Source organism: Phascolarctos cinereus, unplaced genomic scaffold, assembly GCF_003287225.1.
Source record: "Phascolarctos cinereus isolate Bilbo 61053 unplaced genomic scaffold, phaCin_HiC Scaffold_2;HRSCAF=192, whole genome shotgun sequence".
Lineage (NCBI taxonomy): Eukaryota > Metazoa > Chordata > Mammalia > Diprotodontia > Phascolarctidae > Phascolarctos > Phascolarctos cinereus.
In genome coordinates this window covers 343643704-343664597 of record NW_027555625.1, presented here as the reverse complement: position 1 = coordinate 343664597, position 20894 = coordinate 343643704, and the positions used below count along the sequence as shown (strand labels likewise).

The window sequence follows — 20894 nt, the reverse complement described above, 5'->3', positions numbered from 1 at the left end:
TATGTAACATATATAGTAATAGAAAGTTGGCTGGGGATATTGAGAAATTAAGTGATTTGCTTAAAGCAGGACTTGAATCCAGTCATTGATTTTAACTTCAATCTATACCCACTGAACCATCTTGTCTCTCAGTGACATATTAAGGCAGAACTTCTGACATCTATTATATGAGTAGCTGCAATTGAAGACTGAGAAAGAAAACAATATTGATCTTGAAATAATTGAAGAGTTAGGAAAAGAAGTTCAATAAATGTATTATTATAAGGAGAAACCAGGAAATTATGTATTAAAAATTAACATATTGGAAACTACAAAAATAACTCATCTTTATTAGATATTTTGAAATGAGATAATCTCTTAGTTACATTATTCAAAATTCGTAGTTGGAAGAGACTTTAGAGATTATCTAGGCCAACTTCCCAATATTATAACATGGCAGATTTTTCTTACACTTAACAACTTTTTTTTCCTTTCCCAATATGTTCTATTTATTTCATTAAATATTTCTCAATTACATGAGAAATATTTTAACATTTTTTAAAATTTGAATTCTAAATTCTCTCCCATATTCCCACCCTATTTCTTTGAGAAGGCAAGCAATTTGATATAGAATACTCATGTGATGTTATGTAAAACATATTTTCATATTAGCCATTTTGCAAAAGATAATACAGACTAAAAATCTCAGGAAAAAAAGACAATTTTAAAAGTTTTCTTTCATCTGCATTCAGGGTTCATCAGCTTGTTCTCTGAAGGTGGATAGAATTTTTTCATCACAAGCACTTCAGAATTGAATTGGGTCATTTTTGTATTGCGAGAATACCCAAGTCATTCATCATACAAAATTGCTGTTATTGTGTAAAATTGTTTTCTTGGTTCTGCTCACTTCACCTTGCACCAGTTTATAGAAATCTTCCCAGCTTTTTCTGAAAGCATGCACATCATTTCTTATGCCAAAATAATCATATTCCATCACAATCATATACTGCAACTTGTTCAGCCCTTCCCCAACTATAAGCATCCCCTAAATTTCTAATTCTTTGCTGCTACAAAAAGAGCTACTTTAAATATTTCATACATATAGGTCTTTTTCCCTTTTCTTTGATCTCTCTTGGATACAGACCTAGTAATGGTATAGCCGAGTAAAACTGTATGCACAGTTTTATAACCCTTTGGGAAGAGCTCCAAATTGCTCTACAGAATGGTTGGGTCAGTTTGTAAGTCCAGTAATAGTGTATTAATGCCCCAATTGTTCCACATCTCCAACATTTGTCATTTTCCTTTTCTGTCATATTAATCAATCTGAGAGGTATGAGACAGTACCTCAGGGTTGTTTTAATTTGCATTTTTCTAAGCAATAGTCAAAATAAACAATTACACATTATTTTCATATGATTATAGGTAACTTTGATTTCTTCTTCAGAAAACTGCCTGTTCATATCCTTTGACCATTTAGCAACTGGAGAATGACTCATACACTTAGAAATTTGACTTTGTTCTCTACATATTTACAAAACAAGACCTTTATGATAGAAACTTGCTGTAATTCTCCCCCTCCCACAGCTAATCTTGACTACATTGGATTTGCTTATGCAAAAATATTTTAAGTAAATATAATCAAAATTATTCATTTAACTTTGCACGATGCTTGTTATTTCTTGTTTGGTCATAAATCCTTCCCTTATCCACAGATCTTACAGGTAAAATTTTCCATGCTTCCTTAATTTGCTTATGATATCATCCTTTATGTTTAAATTATTTATCCATTTTTACGTTATCAGTGTAAGATGTTGGTCTATACCAAATTTCTGCCAAACTGCTTTCTAGTTTTCAGAGGAATTTTTACCTAATATTGAGTTCTTGAGCCTGGACATCATGTTTCAAGAAATTTTCAAGGAAAATTGCACTGATTTCCTAGAACCAGAGAGGAAAATAGAAATTGGAAGAATCTACTAATCACCATCTGAGAAAGATACCAAAATGAAAACTATCAGGAATATCATAGCCACATTTCAGAGCTTCCAGGTCAAGGAGAAAATACATCAAACAGCCAGAAAGAAACAATGTATAGTGGAGACACAATCAGCATAATGCAGGATTTAGTAGCTTCTACACAAAACAGCTGGAGGGTTTGTAATGTGATATTCCAGAAAGCAAAGCAAATAGCATTATATAGAATTACCTACCCAGCAAAACTTAGTATAAATCTTCAGAGTAAAAAATGGACATTTAATTAAAAAGAGGACCTTTGAGCATTCCTAATTAAAAGACCAGAACTGAATAAAATTTTTGATTTTCACATACAAGATTCAAGAGAAACATAAAAGGTAAAAAAGAAACAGGAAAGAGAAAACATAAGATTAAACTGTTTATATTCAGACATGGCAAGATGATATTTGTAACTCTTTTTTTTTCTTTTTCTTTCTTTGTAAATAGTACTTTTAAGATTACATTTAAAGATAGTATTCAACATTCACTTTTATAAGATTTCGAGTTCCTAATTTTTCTCCTTTCCTCCTTCCCTTCCCATCCCCCTCCCCAGGACAGCAAGCTATCTTATATAGGATATATGTGTGTATGTGAATGCACAGTCATGTCAAACATATTTCTACGTTAGTCATATTGTAAAAAAAGAAAACAAACAGAGAATTCTGTAAGAAAGAAAAATAAATGGAAATAGTATGCTTCAATCTCCATTCAGACTCCATAATTCTTTCTCTGGATGTGGAATAGCAGTTTCTATCATGAGCGTTTTTGGATCATTGTAGTGCTGAGTAGAGCTAAGTCTATCACAGTTGATAATCATACAACATTACTGTTATTGTGTACAATGTTCTGCTCACATCTCTCAGAATCAGTTCATTTTAAGTCTGTCTGTGTATACTCCTTCTAACTGCCCTAATAGAGATACAGTTCTCAAGAGTTACAAGTATCATATGCCCATGTAAGGATGTAAACAGTGTAACATATGATTTTTTTCTTTCCTGTTCACCTTTTTATGATTGTCTTGAGTCTTGTAATTGAAGATCAAATTTTCTGTTCACCTCTTTTTTTTTTTTGGTCAGGAAAGTTTGAAAGTCACCTCTTTTGTTGAATATTCATCTTTTCTCCTGAAAGATTTTGCTCAATTTTTCTGGGTAGTTTATTCTTGGTTGTAATCCAAGCTCCTTTGCCTTTTGGAATATCATATTCCAAGCCTTCCATCCTTTAATGTAGAAGCTGTTAAGTCACATGTAATCCTGACTGTGGCTCCTTCATATTTAATTTGTTTCTTTCTAGCTGATTACAGTATTTTCTCCTTGACCTGTTAGTTCTGGAATTTGGCTACAGTATTCCTTTTTGTTTTCATTTTGGGATCTCTTTCAGATGGTGATTGGTGGATACATTCAATGGCTATTTTAACCTCTGACCATGTATTAAGGCATAAAAACCTCACAAACAAATGCAAAAAAGCAGAAATAACATGCATTTTTTCAGATCGTGCAATAAAATTATATTCAGTAAAGGACAATGGAAAGGTAGATTAAAAATTAATAGTTAACTAAACAATCTAATTTCAAAGAAGGAGTAGGTCAAAGAATAAATCATAAAAGCAATAAATAATTTCATCAAAGAGAATGACAACAATGAAACAACATGCCAACATTTATAGGATTTAGCCAAAGCAATACAAAGCAAAATATTTTTATCTGTAAATGCTTATATCAATGAAACAGAGAAAGAGCAGATAAATGAACTGAGCATGCAACTGAAGAACTAGAAAAAGAAAAAATGAAAAATCATCCATTAAACACCACGTTGGAAATCTTGAAAATTTAAGAAAAGATAAATATAATTGAAAGGAAGAAAGTCATTGAAGTAATAAATAAAACAAGAGGTTGGCTTTATAAAAAAAAATCAATGAAATAAATTAGTTAGTTATTTGATTTCAGAAAGCAAAGGAGAAAGTCAAATTACCAATATCACAAAAAAGAAGAGTGGATTCACCACCAATAAAGAGGAAATTAAAACAATTGTTAGGTGATATTTTGTGCAATTATATGCCAATGAATCAGATAACCTAAGTTAAATTCATGAATATTTACAAAAAATATAAATTACCCATATTAACAGAAGAGGAAATATAATAATTAAATAACTCCATTTTGAAAAAGAAATTTACTAAGTCAGCAATGAACTCCACAAGAAGAAATCCCCAGGTCCAGATGGATTCACAGGCAAATTTTATGAAACATTTAAAGAACAATTAATCTCAATCCTATATAAACTATTTGGGAAATTAGGTGAAGGAGTCCTAATGAATTCCTCTTATGATACAAAAATGGTGCTTATACCTGTTGAGGGCCGATCTTAAGAGTCTGATAAGTGTTTAAGATCCAAGGCAGAGTTTGACCTCTGCCCAGGCTTTTACCCAAAATGGCTCACTGATTAAGTGGTATGGCTCTCCAATCTCTTCCTGATTAGGAGGTCCCTGAGCTCACTCTTTGAACCTTAGATTTACACATTCACTCCTCTGTGCAGGTGGCTCCAAGGCACCTGGGAAAACCTTGGAAAATACAACCCAATCTAGGAACCCTGATAATGAGGAAATTCATGTTGTCACATCCTCAGCAGATGTTCTGGGGAGTATCTCGTGAGGAGGACTCTTTGAAGTTAGGCTAGATTTTCCCTATATATCCTGTACCCTCAGATGAATAAACTGAGTCAGTTATTCTACTCCACCTGGCCCATGTCACAAGTTATTTCACGCCTCTCCGTTCGGTGTATAATCTGGTTGTTGGCAACATATACCTAAACCAAGAAGAGCCAAAATAGAGAAAGAAAACTATAGACCAATTTTCCTAAAGAATGTCGATGCCAAAAAAAGAATAAATAAGATACTCACAAGGAGAATAAAACAATATATCACTAGGATCACACACTATGAGTGAGTGGGATTTATACCAGGAATGCAGGACTGGTTCAGTATTAGGAAAACTATCAGAATAATTGGCCATAAGAATAACAAAACCAACAAAAATCATGTTCTTATGTCAGTAGACTCAGGAAAAAACCTTTTGACAAAATATAACACCTATTCTTATTAGAAACAATGGAAAGATAGGTATAAATAGAGATTTCCTTAAAATGAAAAGTAGTATCTATCTAAAACCATTAGCAAGCATTATCTGTAACAGGGATAAGCTAGAAATGTTCCCAATAAGATCAGGCAGTGAAGCCAGGATACCCATTATCACCACTTGCATTATTCATTTTATTTCATTCCTGGATCTTTCTCCAGAACCGATAGTGCAAATTCTATAATGAAAGAAGCATTAAAAATCAAGAATCCTGGTTCTTGTCCTTTACTTTGAGTGACCTTAAGTATGTCCCTTGCCCTCAATAGGGCCCAGATCATACCTCTGTAGAATGAGAGGGTTGGATTAGATGGCCTCTAAGTTTCCTTCTAGCATTGAACATTCTTTTTATGCTCTCTGATCTTTGAACAAAATTCACTTTCAAATTTCCTTTCTGCTCCTTCTATTACCCTCTATTTTTTCTACTGCAGAAAGTGCTACTAGAAGAAAAACATAAAGTATAAGGGAGGAGGAACAAAAAGGAAAAGCTAAGGGCTTGGATAATAAACCTTTGAATAACAGAGTTGCTAATCAACATGTTGTCTGGTTTTGAGCCGCTGGCTTGCTGGAGCTGTAAATGCTAAAGAATGGGAGTTTAAATAGATTCCTTTTACTCTGGATTTAATTTGATTTGAAAAAAGAAAAATTATCTTATTTTTCTTTAGAGAAGTTCTAGGGTAATCACATTGAGAACAAATTCTTCCTTTGAAAAAGCCAATGATTCTTTTATGTCAAATAAAGATTTTTTTAAAAAAATATAATTAAATCTACTTTATGCTTCAGGATGGGACTTAACTTTAGATTTGACAAGGCTAGGAGGCATAAATGATGTTTGCATTGAATTTCTTAAGGAATTAAATTGAATTTTTAGACCTATTAACAACCACATTTGTATAAACATGAGCTTTGTTAATACAGTAGCTACAAAATTTATCACAGGTACAGGAGTGAGCTGTCTTTTCCTACTTTCCAGTGTTTCTTCCTCTTCATTAATCTAGTCACTAGTTCTCTTTTCTGTTTTTCTTGTTAGATTACTGTTTTAAGTTCTTTATAATTCCCTTGATCTCCTTACATTTCTTTTTTTGTTGCATCTGGTCTACCGGACTTCCTTCTCCCTCATGGTACCACTATATTGTTGATTTTAGTAGCATTTCTTCCAATCAAAAAAAAATCTTTACAGCAAAATATTATTAATTCAGTCTGACCTGAGGGGAAGGCCAATTCAAAATAGATAAAAGTCTAAATTATAGAATATTTTGAAAAAGCAATGTACCTTTCAAGTATATGTTCTTTTTAATATAATACTTGGCTAATCAAGTACTGAGAAGTACAGAACAGTCCTATTGTAGGCATAGTTTAGTGAACGAGTAAGCTATTGTTTCATGAAATGTAATGGTGTTATAGGAAAAAAATATCTAGCTAAGAAGTCAGAAAGTCAGTGTTCTAGCCCCAATTTTGTTACTGCCTGGTTCTGTAACTTATAGCAAGTCACTCAGAAACTCTGGGCATCAGTTTCCTTATCTTTTGAATGAAGAGTTGAGACCAGAGTTTGGACTCTGCTCTTCTTGTTTTTGTGATTCTAACTTCAAAGTAGTTGTTGTCTGAAAATGGTTAAATGCTCCTTATGATGTAGTTTCCATCTTTGTGATCTTTTTTGTCAATCGGGTCCCTCTAGAACCTATTCTAAGCCGAAAGTAAATTCTATTTTGGAGCCTAGCAATAATATCATAGCTCATGTCCCTACCTAAATAAATAAGGAAACTTCTGAATTTGTCATTTTTCTCCCTCTTTCCTAGGTATAGTCAAGTCTTGGTTTCCCAGGGGCCATGGAATTTAATACCTGAGACTTCAACTAACTGAGAATTTCCAAGAGTTAGCTAGATGGGATCAAAATAAGCCACTGAGTTGATCAATTATTGAAAATCTTTACAGTCTTACTCTGAGATTTTTCTGCCAAAACAAATCAAACTATTAGTTGACTTAGAAAACTTATTTTTTCTTTTTCTATTACAAAGGTAAATTTCAGTTCATCTCACATTTGTATCATTATGAATTCAGAGCTAGTAGGAACTATGTTAATGCTTCATTGCATGTGTGTCTCCCATAATTTACCCTTCTATCTTTTCTTGAAATATAACCTTATTTAATTCACTTACTCTTTCTTTGGCATGTAGATTGAACACTCTAAAGAGTCCCCTTCCTCCCCCTACCCTCTGTATAATCTTTTGCCTCTTTCTCTCCTTGTACTACTTCTCTCTCCTTGCTCTTATGTGGAGTTTTCCCATTAATTTTATTCTTTAGGAATCATATTCTTTCCTCTCCTTTGTCTTGTCGCCAAAAACTAAAATGAGAATCTATTGTGTATTTTGTAAAATTTAAAAACAGATATTTTTCTGCTGTATTAATACAACCCCATAAATGTGTGCACATTCCACGTACAAATAATGAGTGGAATAATCTTCATGAAAGTCTTTTGCATTTTTTTGATGTGTATTTTGACTATAGGGTAGAATTCCTGCCTTCCAGCAGTCCAGGGTTAGGCTAGGTGATGTAAATAAAGAACAAACTTTTCTCCAGTAATGTTAGTACAATGTATTCAATGATAGTGAAGTAAAGAAAATCAATTAAAAAAAGAGATATAAGAAGACACTTCCCCCATTCTTTACAGAAGTAGGAGACCATAAAACACTGCATATAATGTCAGATTTGTTTGATATATTTGTTAGTAGTGCAAAATGTTTTTTCTTCCTCTTTTTTGTTATGGGAGATTGTTCTCTGGAAAAGGATGAAGAAAACAGTGGAAAATATGGGCCATGGCAAAACAAAAAATATTTTAAAGAATTTTATTTTTTGAAAAAAATTTATAAAATTCTAATAAATTAAAATATCAGTATTGATTCCAAAGGCCCTATCGTAAAGCCAATACTTCTCTCCTCTTCATGAAAGCTGATGACTTACAGATGTAGATTTAGGTGTTGTGTTGGTATGTGTGTTGGTATGTTTTGCTTAACTTCACTTTTTTTTTAAATAATGGTTAGTTCTAAGGGGGAGGGTATCATTGTGGAATGATAGTGATGTTTTAAAAAAGTACCAATGAAACATCTTAATGATGTCATTTTTTATGAATTTTGACCCAGAGAAGCAAATTATACTTGGTCTGATTTATTGAACCAGCACTGCACTAAATTGCCAGTTGTCACTTGACTCTAACATTCAAAATAACCATTCCCTTTCTAAAGACAAAAATAAAATTATTTTTATTAAGCTTTGTTATTTGTTTAGGTGACTATAATCCAGGTCATACTAAAATACAGTAAGGACTGAGCATTAGGGAAATTACTCTGGCATCTCTTTTTTCCCACTTTCCAGAAAATGGCACAGATTTTGCCATGAGCAACTTTGTGCTAGTCAGGTTGAGGTGGCAGGCTGTTGAATCTCTCCAAGTTGTTACTCTCCAAGGGGAGACTTAAACTTGGGGAAATAAAGAAGCCATATGCAGGCATTATTATAGATAAATCTCTCTGTCTCCATGACATCCTGTGTAAAGAAGAGTAGAGCCAATTAAATATTAATTCTATTTCACTCATATTCTACCTAGCAGAAGTGGAGTTAGAACCTCATTTTCTCCCTTATTTGAAGTAATTGTCTTCTCCCAGACAATCTCAGCTAATTTTATTCTAGAATAGCAATTGTGTTCTTTTTCACTCATAAAAAGAGGAAAATTGTCTAACGGAGAATGACTTTTCCTCTAATATTGAAACAGGCTACTTTGGGTATTCTTAATATTAAATCTCATCATTTCCTTCCACCTTGTGTTATTACAACTGAAGTCAAGCCAAGACATAGCAGAACATATGCCTAAAGTTGTAACATGTCTGTTGAATGTACACTTGAAAACTGGATAGAATCCAGAGCTGGAAAAGCAGCCCAGAAGCCATCTAGTCCAACCCCTTCATCTTACAGTTGAGAAAATGGAGTCTTAATTCACTTCTCCATGGTCATACAAGTATTAATCTTTAGAAGCCAAATGGGTTTGAACTCAGGTTGTCTGACTTCAAAGCTAGACTCCTGTTGTGCCACACTGGTTGATGTTTGTGATACAACAGCCTCCTGGTTGGGCTTCCTGTTTACTTCTGGGTTGTTCATTCTACAGACTATGCTTCATTATTTTCATCATGCTACTTCTCTTCCTCAATTAAAACACCTACCTTGGCTCCATATTGTTCATCGTGTCCAAATTTATCTTTATGGCATTGAAGGACTCCATAGACTGGTCCTGTTTCTACACAACACAAAATAAGTAGATCCATGATGATTATCAATTAAGTCACTGTGGGTGACCACATTAAATGACTAGGAGCACCAAATAAATGATTCTTTGTCTTAGGTCATCAAATAAAAAGTCAAATAAATTTCCTCCAGTATTTGACCAATAATTGGTTTATTAATAATAATAATAATAATAAAATAACTGACTTTTATATAACACTAAGATTTGCAAATAAATTCACATATATTATTTGTTTTGAAAGAAGCTATGTGGCATAGCAGAGAGATCTCTGACCCTAAATCCAGGGAGATCTGGGTTCATGTCTTGCCTCTTACAAATACTGGTGATATGACCCTGGGTAAATAACTTAACACAGTAAATAAATTACAGTATTCTAGGCAACTCTACCACAGTGTCAGAGAAGGTGCCAACCTGTGTTGGCAGTGGGAACTTCTCACTAGGAGTTCCCCACACACCAATAAAATCACAAGTGGAAGTTCTATTCCTCTCTTTTTTGAGCTCCACAATCACTCAGGTGAGGCAGATACTACAGGCATATTCCTGTTTTGCAGATGAAGCAACCGAGCTCAAAGTTAAGAAACATGTCTCAGGTCAAACCAATCATTTAGGTCCCCAAAGAGATGACTACTTCAGTTGATTTCTCCAGGCTGGCACAAGAAAGCAGATAATTGATGATCTCCATTGCTTTTTTTTTTTTAAACACTATGCAGAAATGATACTTTTGTTGAGTGGAAGCAGACCCAGACAATGTTATGTTAGCCAAGCTGTTTTCCTTGTGAAACTATGCCACTCGAAATAATTTAAAACATTTGCCCCAATTCACTAGGTAAGTCTTGTCTTTGAAATATTTCTCTTTTACCTCCTTAAGTTACCCAATATATTTTTTCTAATATATTTTAACAACTTTCAGTTTATTTGATGCACACTCTTCCTTTGTGTACTCTTATTATTTCTCCATTCCCACCCTCCACCCAAAGTATTCTACGGTCTGTCTCAGTCTGCAAACATTCATATGTCACATGTGATTAATTTTTAATCTTAAATTATATGTTCCTGGGACCCTGCATTTCCTCAAGCATCTCTGGTTGATGTTTATGAAAGGAGCAATGACAAAATGAAACTGGAGAACTTGTAGGTACACATTCATTTAACTGTGACTACTTCTCATGTTCCAGGTCCCACTTCTTTCTTTTGCACTTTCTAATTTGATTTTATGCATTACTTCCTCTATTCTCCCTAACTTCGCTCCAGTGAAATTCTACTTCTGATTCTCATAGTATCTCAGAGTTGGAAAGGACCAAGAAGTTATGTATAGCTCTGCCTGTACTTGATCTGGAAGCCTCTCTACAGTCTAGTCCATACTCAATGACCTTCAGTGATGGGGAAACTAATACCTTATAAGGCAACCCTTTTTACTTGTAGACAGTTCTAATTATTAGGAGCCTTTCTTGAACTGACATCAACCTGTACCCATTACTCTCAATTTAGTCCTCTGGAGTCAAGTAGAGTTAGTAGAGATAGCTAGCTGGCATAGTGGATAGAGTATGTGACTTGGAAAAGGGAAGAACTGAATTTAGATCCTGCCTTATTTGCTTTCTAGCTCTGCAACCCTGAGCAAATAATTTAATTTCATTCTCTCAGTTTCTTTGTCTTCAAAAAGGGATAATATTCCAAGGAGTTGTGAAGATAAAAAGATGATATTTGTAAAGTGTTTTGCAAACCTTAAGGTGCTACATAAATATTACCTATTGTAAATTAATTCCTGCATATATTACAGTCCTTCAGACTTTCGAAAGATCCATCATGTCCTTCCTAACCTATTTTCTGGGCTAAACATACCAAGTTTCTTCAATTAATCCTTGTGTGGTATCATTTCTAGTCACCTCACTATCCTGTTATTCTTCTCCTGCATATATTCTAGCTTGTCAAATTGCCCCTAAAATATGATTTCCTGACCTAATCATAATACTGTCCAGATATTCAGTCTGACGAGGACAAAGGACAATAGGTTTATCTTATACCTCAACTTGGTACTAAGATTCCAAGTGCAGTTTAAGATTGCATTCATTTTTTGTCTGTATTGCCATCCCATTGCCTCATATTGAGATCACAGGATCATAGATTAAGAACTGGGAAGGAAATAGCCATCTCATCTAACCTCTTCCTTTTACAGATTAGGAAACTAGGACTCAAGGAAGTTAAGTGACTTGTACAACTTCACACAGGTAGAAAATGTCGATGCAGGATTTGAACCCACATCCTCTGACACTAACATAAAGGTCAGGAAACTATGACTTATAGGTGAAATCCATCCCTTTTCACTTGAAATACAATAAAACTTTACTCAAAATAATTCAAAACATTCTTAGCTCTCCAGCTGTACGAAGAAGAGGGTAGAGGAGAAGTTGGCCTGCAGTAAGTAATTTACTTACCACTGTATTAGAGTAAGTACTTTTCAGCCGTGCAACCCTGACTTTCTTTTTTCATGTGAACTTCTTCTGGTTATAGTTTCCTCATCCCAGCCACTTATGTGCATTTTCTACTCCTATTATTTTTAAAAATCTTCAGTAATAATGGTCACTTATCAAATGAGGTAATTGTGAAACACAGCATGGTGTCTGGCACATAGTAGGTGCTTAATAAGTGTTTGTTCCTCTTCCCTCACTAGAGTTTGGGTACTTACATTTTTTAAAAGCTATCCTGTATGTCAGTTGGATAGGCCAGAACAGAGAAAATCAGAACTAAAGAATAGACAGACACAGTAGGAAAGGACGAAAACATAGGAATGTTAAGGCTCTGGATAACAGGTAAAAGTTTAGAGAGGAGGGTGGAGAGTCAAGAGAATTTTATATTAGGTAACAAGGATGAAGTCTAGGCAAGCTGGTGATCAAAGAGTAAGAAAAGTTAAAGATTGGGCACAAAGCAGGTATACTAGTAGGTGGTCACAGCACTATTACAACGGAACCTGGTGGCAACTAGGGCTCTGGGTTGTTGTCAAGAAGACTGGACTTTGGTCCCCTTCACACACTCTCAGAAATGGGCCTGTATTGGCCTGATTGTATATTTTTGTCCTCTGTGTAATTCTTGAGAGCATCCTATCTGCTTTGATTTCACTTTCCTGATTCTATCAGTCTTTCTTTTGATATCTTTTAAATGTGCTTCCCCAACATTACATATTTATATGAGATTATTTTCAGCTTTATTATGATCAATGATAAAGTCTAAGATGGGATAATCTTTTTTTTTCCCAAGGTTCTCCTCATTCCCACCCTAGTTGTCTCTGATATAAGGTCAGATTGAGTTGTTGACCTGAGAGGGAAAAGGGGATCTTACTTGTTGGGTGATTACAAATAGAATTGTATTAGCTTTGCCAGTATGCCATTCAATGCCCTCTCTTCTGTATCTATGTAGCACTAAGGAGAGTTTAGCTGTCTATTTTTTTTGTTTCCTCCAGGAGTATATTATCAACATAACTCTTTAGATGAATCTTTATTCATTTATTTAGTTTTTTTTTCCAAGGAAGATGCAGACAGCTCCTGCAATTTAGAAATGGAATGATTTTCCCTCCCTTACTTCCAGGGCTCAGTTTAGTGATTTCTAACCTTCCCTTTGCATAACCTTAGTTATGTTAGTTTAAGGGAATGTAAACATGTACCTATAAAAAATTCTTACTGAACTTTTCCATGGACAGAAATCCTATCATCTTATACTTCTTCTTTTCCTCTCTGCTTCTTCTCATAACCATGGTCATCATTGCCATCATCACCAACCAACACTGACCTGTATACCTCTGACCTCCATGTTGGAAGGTTGCAGAACTGAGGCTGGTAGTTGGTGCACTGTATATAGCATTGTATCTGGAATCAGGAAAACCTGAATTCAAATCCTGCCTCAAACATTACTAGCTGTGTGACCCTGGGCAAGTCAGTTAATCTCTGTCTATTTCAGTTTCGTCATCTGCAAAATGAGGATAATACTAGCATCTATCTCATGGATTGTTGGACCAAACGAGATAATAATTCTAAACTGCTTAACATGATGCTTGAAACATATTAGAGTTGCTCCTCAACTTTCAAGGGGTAATGAAATGAAAAAAAAAATAACAAAATGGTGCAAAAGTAAGAAACTATGAATGTTGATACATTGAATCTATGGAAAATAGGAGGTTAGGTTCCTGAAACCATCAAGAACTGAAATTTTTCACTAGAGGTTGCTGAAAATACACTTTTCTGCGTATAGTTCATTATAACAAGACATTAATTCTGATAATATGCACTCTTCCTAACACAGTAACCATGATATAACCTCAAAAATGCAGCACACAAAATAAAATTGGTAACACAAAAAGCTTTTTTTTCTCACTAGTAATTTCATAGAATTCCATGACCTTATGTGCCAACATTCTCAATTAAAAATTATTTCAGGGGGCAGCTAGGTGGCGCAGCGGATAGAGCTCTGGCCTTGGAGTCAGGAGTACATGAGTTCAAATCCAGTCTCAGACACATGTCACTTACTAGCTGTGTGACCCTGGGCAAGTCATTTAACCCCAATTGCCTCACCAAAAAAAAAAGGCAAAAAAATTTATTTCAGACACTATTCATTTTTCATAACACGTGAAATTGACAGTACTATAAATACTTTCCTTCTTTTTGAATATATGACAAATGTGGATACATTAACACTAAACTCAAGGCCAACAGTGGCTGCAGACATTCTAGCAGGGAGCTTACCTAGCACCTTTATTTTCTCACTAAGCTCCATCAACTGACTTTGCCTGCTTAGGTTTATAGCCCAAAGGACTTGCACTATGCTTTGGGGGCATGATTACAGCAGAAAACTTGAGTTTTAAAGGCAAACAATGAAAATATGCAATGAGCTCTTTTTTTAATTTTAAATTTATTTTTAGTTTTCAACATTTACTTTCACAAGATTTTGAGTTCAAAATTTTTACCCCATCTTGCCCCTCCCTCCACCCCAAGATGGCATGCATTCTAAATATCTCTTCCCCTAGTCTGCCCTCCCTTCTATCTCTCCCCCCCTTCTCTTATCCCCTTCCCCTTCTACTTTCCTGTAGGGCAGGATAGATTTCTGTACCACATTTCTTATTTCCCAGTTGCATGTGAAAACATTTTTATTTAAACATGTGTTTTTAAAACTTTGGGTTCCAAATTTTCTCCCTTTCTCCCTCCCCACCCACCCTCATTGAAAAGGCAAGCAACTCAATATAGGTTATACATGTGCAGTTATACAAAACACTTCCATAGTAATGTTGTGAAAAACTAACTCTATTTCTCTTAATCCTATCCTGCTCCCTCCATTTATTCTATTCTTTCTTTTGACCCTGTCTCTCCTGAGAAGTGTTTGCTTCTGATTACCCCCTTTCCCAATCTGCCCTCCTCTGTATCATTCCCCTGCTCTCTTTTCCACTTCTCCCCCTGTTTTCCTGTAGGATAAGAAATATTTCCATACCCAATTGAGTGTGTATGTTATTCCCTCCTTAAGCCAAATCCTACGAGAATAAGATTCACTCATTCCCTCTCACCTTCTCCTGTTTCCCCTCCATTGTAAGAGCTTTTTCTTTTCTGTTTCTTTTGTGAGATAAATTATCCTGTTCTACCTCTCCCTTTCTCTTTCTCCCAGTATAATCCTCTTTCACCCCTTAATTTTTATTTTCCAGATATGACCCCTTCATCTTCAACTCATCCTGTGCCATCTATCTATCTATCTATCTATCTATCTATCTATCTATCTATCTGTAGTTTTTCTCTCCAACTACCCTAACACTGACAAACGTCTAATGAGTTATAAATATCATCTTTCCATGCAGGAATGTAAACAGTTCAACCCTAATAAGTCTCTTATGATTTCTCTTTCCTGTTTACCTCTTCATGTTTCACTTGAGTCTTTTTTTAAAAGTCAAATTTTCTATTCAGCTTTGGTCTTTTCATCAAGAATGCTTGAAAGTCCTCTATTTCACTGCATCACTATTTTTTTCCCCTGAAGGATTATACTCAGTTTTGCTGGGTAGGTGATTCTTGGTTATAATCCTATCTCCTTTTCCCTCTGGAATATTATATTCCATGCCCTGCGGTCCCTTACTGTAGAAGCTGCTAAGTCTTGTGTTATCTTGATTGTGTTTCCACAATACTTGAATTCTTTCTTTCTGGCTGCTTGTAATATTTTCTCCTTGACCTAGGAATGGGAGCATCTTTACAATGAAGATGAAGGGGTCATTACAGTGAAGTGTCTAGTAGGATACCAATCATTCCACAAACTTGCATGCAACACACTTGCCTTCTTTTTTGCTCTACTGTGCATAGCCACAAATGTGCATGGCACAACATGAAAGTGAAATGAAGATATTAACAAAATCATTCAAATTCTTGAAAGTTAAACATGAATGTTGAAGATTGCTATAGATACTTAATACATCCTCTCTCTTTCCCTTCCACCCATCTTCCCTTTCATCTCTTCCTCCCTCACTCCATTACCTTGGTTCCTTCCTTGCTTCCTTCTTTCCTTCCTCTTGCAACTAAAGAATTCCTTGCTACAAGTAAACAATAATCTGAGATTCAGTTTTGCAACTAATTTTCCTTGTGACTTTAAGCAAGACCCTTCATTTCTTTGTGCCTTAGTTTTCCCTTCTGTATAGTAAAGGGAAGTTTTACATAGTGGGAAAATTAGTGCATTTGGACTTAGGAGACCTGGGTTATAGTTCCACTTTTTATACTTGTTCTCTGCGTGACCCTGAGTGAATTCCTTTCTGAATACCTTTCTGAGCCTTAGCTTTCTCATCTATAACATCATGACTTATACTACCTACTTCAAATATCTGTTGTGAGGAAAACACTTCACAAATATTAAATCAATCATTGAATATGATTTATTTGAGTTAGGGGGTGGGGACTGGATTTGTGATCTTACACATACAACTCCCATCTACAAATGCAAGTCAGCACCTTCCTTGAAATTAATAATTTTAGAGAATTGCCGAGAGAACTAAGAGGTTAATGATTTTCCCAAAGTGACTCAGCCAGTAATTATTTAGATGCAAGTTATGAACCTAGATCTTATAGATTGTTAGGCCTGCTTCCTAGCAGCCTCTATTATTATTGTTATTAATGCAAAAAAAAAGCATGTTGAAGTACATGATCTCTAAAGTACTTTCCAGCTCTAACAGGCTAAGATCCTATAGAGAATTCTTAATGCCCATATGATTTCTCTATGCAACAGCACTATAGGGTTAAACATCTACTGGGAAATGTTTTTCAGATAATTACCACAAGGAAGCAATACAATGAGGCTAATTTCTTCAAGTAATGTCAACCACAAACTAAACTTTATTCCTTTTTTATATTAAACATTTATTAGTTTATTTATTTTTAGTTTTCAACATTCTCTTCCACAAGATTTTGAGTTCCAAATGTTCGCCCCATCTCACCTCTCTCCCATCCTAAGATGGCATGCATTCTGAATACTCCTTCCCGTAATGTGCCCTCCCTTTTATTATCCCCTCTTCTCTTATCCCCTGCCCCTTCTATTTTCCTGTAAGGCAGGATAGATTTCTATACCCCATTGCCTGTAAATCTTATTTCCCAATTGCACGGGAAAACGATTTTTAACATTTGTTTTTAAAACTTTGGGTTCCAAATTTTCTCCCTACCTCCTTCCACACCCGCCTTTATTGAGAAGGCAAGAAACTCAATACAGGTTATACATGGGTAATCATGCAAAACACTTCAATAGTAGTCATGTTGTGAAAAACTAATTATATTTCCCTTCATTCTATCCACCCCCATTTATTCTATTCTCTTTTAACTCTTTCCCTCCTGAGAAGTGTTTGTTCTGATTACCTCCTCCCCCAATCTGCCTTCCCTTCTGTCATCCTCTACTCTCTTATCCCCTTACTCCCTATTTCCCCGTAGGGTAAGATAGATTTCCATACCCAATTGAGTGTGTATATTATTCCCTCCTTACACCAAACCCTATGAGAATAAGATACACTAATTCCTTCTCACCTTCCCTCACTTCCCCTCCACTGTGAAAGTTTCTTATCTGTTTTATGCGAGATAATTAATTCCATTCTACTTTTCCCTTTCTCCTTCTCCCAGTACAATACTCTCTCACCCCACCCCTTCATCTTCAGCTCATCCTATGCTCTCTCTCTCTCTCTCTTCTCTCTCTCTCTCTCTCTCTCTCTCTCTCTCTCTCTCTCTCTCTCTCTCTCTCTCTCTCTCCATATAATTTTTTCCCTCCAACTACCCTAATATTGACAAAAGTCTCATGAGCTACAAATGCCGTCTTTTCATGTAGGAATTTAGACAGTTCAACTTTAATAAGTCCCTTTTGCTTTCTCTTTCCTGTTTACCTTTTCATGTTTCTCTTGAGTCTTGTATTTGAAAGTTAAATTTTCTATTCAGCTCTGGTCTTTTCAGCAAGAATGCTTGAAAGTCCTGTATTTCACTGAATTTCCATTTTTTTGCCCTGAAGAATTATGTTCGGTTTTGCTGAGTAGGTGATTCTTGCTTGTAATCCTATCTCCTTTGACCTCCAGAATATTCTATTCCAAGCCCCCCAGTCCATTAACATAGATGCTGCTAAATCTTGTGTCATCCTGCTTGTGTTTCCACACTGCTTGAATTGTTTCTTTCTGGATGTTTGAAATATTTTCTCCTTGTCCTGGGAACTCTGGAATTTGGCTATGATATTCTTATGAGTTTTCCTTGGGGATCTCTCTCAGGAGGTAATTGATAGATTCTTTCCATTTCTATTTTGTCCTCTGGTTCTAGAATATCAGGGCAGTTTTCCTTAATGTTTTCTTGAAAGATGATGTCTAGGTTATTTTTTTTTGATCATGGCTTTCAGGCAGTTCAGTAATTTTTAAATTATCTCTCCTGGATCTATTTTCCAGGTTGTTTGTTTTTCCAATGAGATATTCACATTGTCTTCTATTTTTTTGTCTTGCTTTGCAATTTCTTAATTTCTCATAAAGTCATTAGCTGCCATTTGCTCCATTCTAATTTTTAAAAAAGTATTTTCTTCAGTGAGCTTTTGAACTTCCTTTTCCATTTGGCTAACTCTGCTTTTTAAGGCATTCTTTTTCTCATTTGAATTTTTGGACCTCTTTTGCCATTTGGGTTAATCTATTTTTAAGGTGTTATTTTCTTCAGTATTGTTTTTGTTGTTGTTGTTGGTCTCCTGTAGGAAGCTGTTGAGTAGTTTTTCATGATTTTCTTGCATCACTCTCATTTCTCTCCTCAGTTTTTCCTCTACTTCTTTTAATGGCTTCTCAAAGTCTTTTTGAGCTCTTCCATTGCCTGGGACTGATTCATATTTTTCTTGAAGTCTTTGGATGTAGGAGCTGTGACTTTATTATCTTTTTCTGGTTGTGTGTTTTGATCTTCTTTGTCACCAAAGTAAGAGTCTATGGTTCGACTTTTTTTGTGCTGTTTGCTCATGATGCCAGCCAATTACTTGAGTAATAAAGTCTTTGTTAAGGTAGGGGTCTGCTTCCAGTGTGGAGAATGTACTGTCCCAAGCTTCAGGGATTTTGTGCAGCTATTTTCACAGGTACTTCTAGGGAACTGTAAATTTTCAGCTCTTCCAAGGTGGTATGATCAAGGGTGAGGTGTTTACTCTTTTCCTGGCCTGGGCTCTGTTCTTTGAGTAACCGTAAGCATTCTTTTCTGGCTTGGAACTGTGAGGAGGCTTCTCTCTTCACTGCCACCACAAGCTCCACCAGGCCAGCATTCCTCCTCACCCCAGGACTGCCATCCAGAACTGGAACCCAAATCCAAGCATGGGCAATGCAAGAGAATCCTGCCTCATCACCAGCAAAGAGATCCCTACAATCCCCCCCCCAATAAGCCATTAGATCCCTACTTCTTCTGTGGGCCAAGAGCTCCAGAAGCAGCCACCACCCAGGAGCTGCCCCAGGACTGGGAACAGACCAAGCTCCTCTCTCACTGTGATCAGACAAACCTTTCCTACTGACCTTCTAAGTTTTCTTTGGTGTTTGTGGGTTGAGAAGTCTGGAAACCACCATAGTTCCCCTTGATTCAATCCCCTGAGGACTGCTCCAGGTTCATTGAGGCCTGGTCTTTGTTTGTGTGGCCCATGCTGAACTTCACTCCTCTCCCAGCCATGCCAATAGACCTTCCCAATCAACCATTCAGGTTGTCTTGGGCTATAAATTCATTTCACTCTGTCTTTTTGTGGGTTCTGAAGCTCTAGAATTTGTTTAGAGCCATTTGTGTAGGCATTTTCAGGGGTTTGGGGGGAGCTCAGATAAGTTGCTGCTTTTACTTTGCCATCTTCTCTCTTACCCCCACCCTTTATTCCTTTTAATGTGGGAGCCTAAGTTCAGTCAAAGTAGCTTCATGTACTCCATTGATAATTATAAATTTTATGATTGTAAGGGGGACAATTGAAGTCACCAATGTTTTGAGGCGAACACATCCACACAAATTGCTAAAGGGAAGAAAACTATGCCAGCAGGAATGAAACACATTCATGTGTCTAAGAGCACTCAATCTGACATCCTGGTTTGGCTTATTGGAACATGTTAGAGAAATTATGTTTTTAACACAACAACTAAGCTCCTGGACAACATTTGGAGCTGAGGGATCCCCAAAGCTAAGGATCAGATGAGTTCTCCTTGGCTTCAGAGGGATGAATTAAGAACAATGGGAGGAAGTTATAAGAGGTAACTTGAGGCTTGCTGTCAGAGAAAATGTTTTAGCTATTATAACTGATGAAAAGTAGAATGGGTTGCTATGGCAGATAGTGAGCTTCCTTTCATCAAGGAGTGGCTGTATGTCCATTTGTTGCAGATGTTAATAGGACTCTTGTTGGGCTTTGCATTGGACTAAATGACCTCTGAGGTCCCTTCCAAATGTATTATTTTCTGGTGTGTGTAGGTGGCTCTGTCTTTATGACACTGAGAAGTCAGTCTTATTGATTTCCACTGCTCCCAATGGATTGATTTTTATTTTAGGCAGAAGTGTTTGGTTATTTGGGTGCTGTGTAAGCATAACATAAACTGAGAAACCAAAGAGATTTAGTACATAGAGCAATGGTCAAAAGATCTACATTTGAATCCAATTTTCCTATTTAGAATGATGGAATTTAGAGCTGAAAAGGAGATTTTTTTTGAAGTCATCTAGGCCACTCCTTTCATATTAGAGTTGAGAAAACAGGTTCAGAAGAGTTACAGATTTTACTTTTTGGTGGTAATTTGAGAGCTTTTATACAAAGTCAGGTCCTCTGAGTCTAAAACCTCTAATTCCCCTTCACTGAGCATCAGTTTCTTCATTTTTTAAATAAGTTGCAATAGAATTTAGACAATATAAGATTTCTAAGGTTTCTCCCAGCCTTAGTGTTTTATAATCCTATGAGTAATACCATCTTGAATGCAAAAATCATTTCTAAGATTGAAATAAACTTTGCACTTGGTTTTTTCTCCTGAATTTTTTTCTCTGTTTTTT

The 20894-nt window shown here is 35.7% G+C and overlaps 1 protein-coding gene across 1 annotated transcript in view; it reads right to left on the bottom strand.

Annotated features, from left to right (window-relative positions):
- Positions 1-20894, bottom strand: part of TRPC7 (transient receptor potential cation channel subfamily C member 7) — a 296237-nt gene that overhangs the window by 258034 nt on the left and 17309 nt on the right. Inside the window, exon 2 of the mRNA XM_078149184.1 lies at positions 9326-9399. Coding sequence (XP_078005310.1) covers positions 9326-9399 — 74 coding nt within the window. The remainder of the gene's footprint in view (positions 1-9325; positions 9400-20894) is intronic.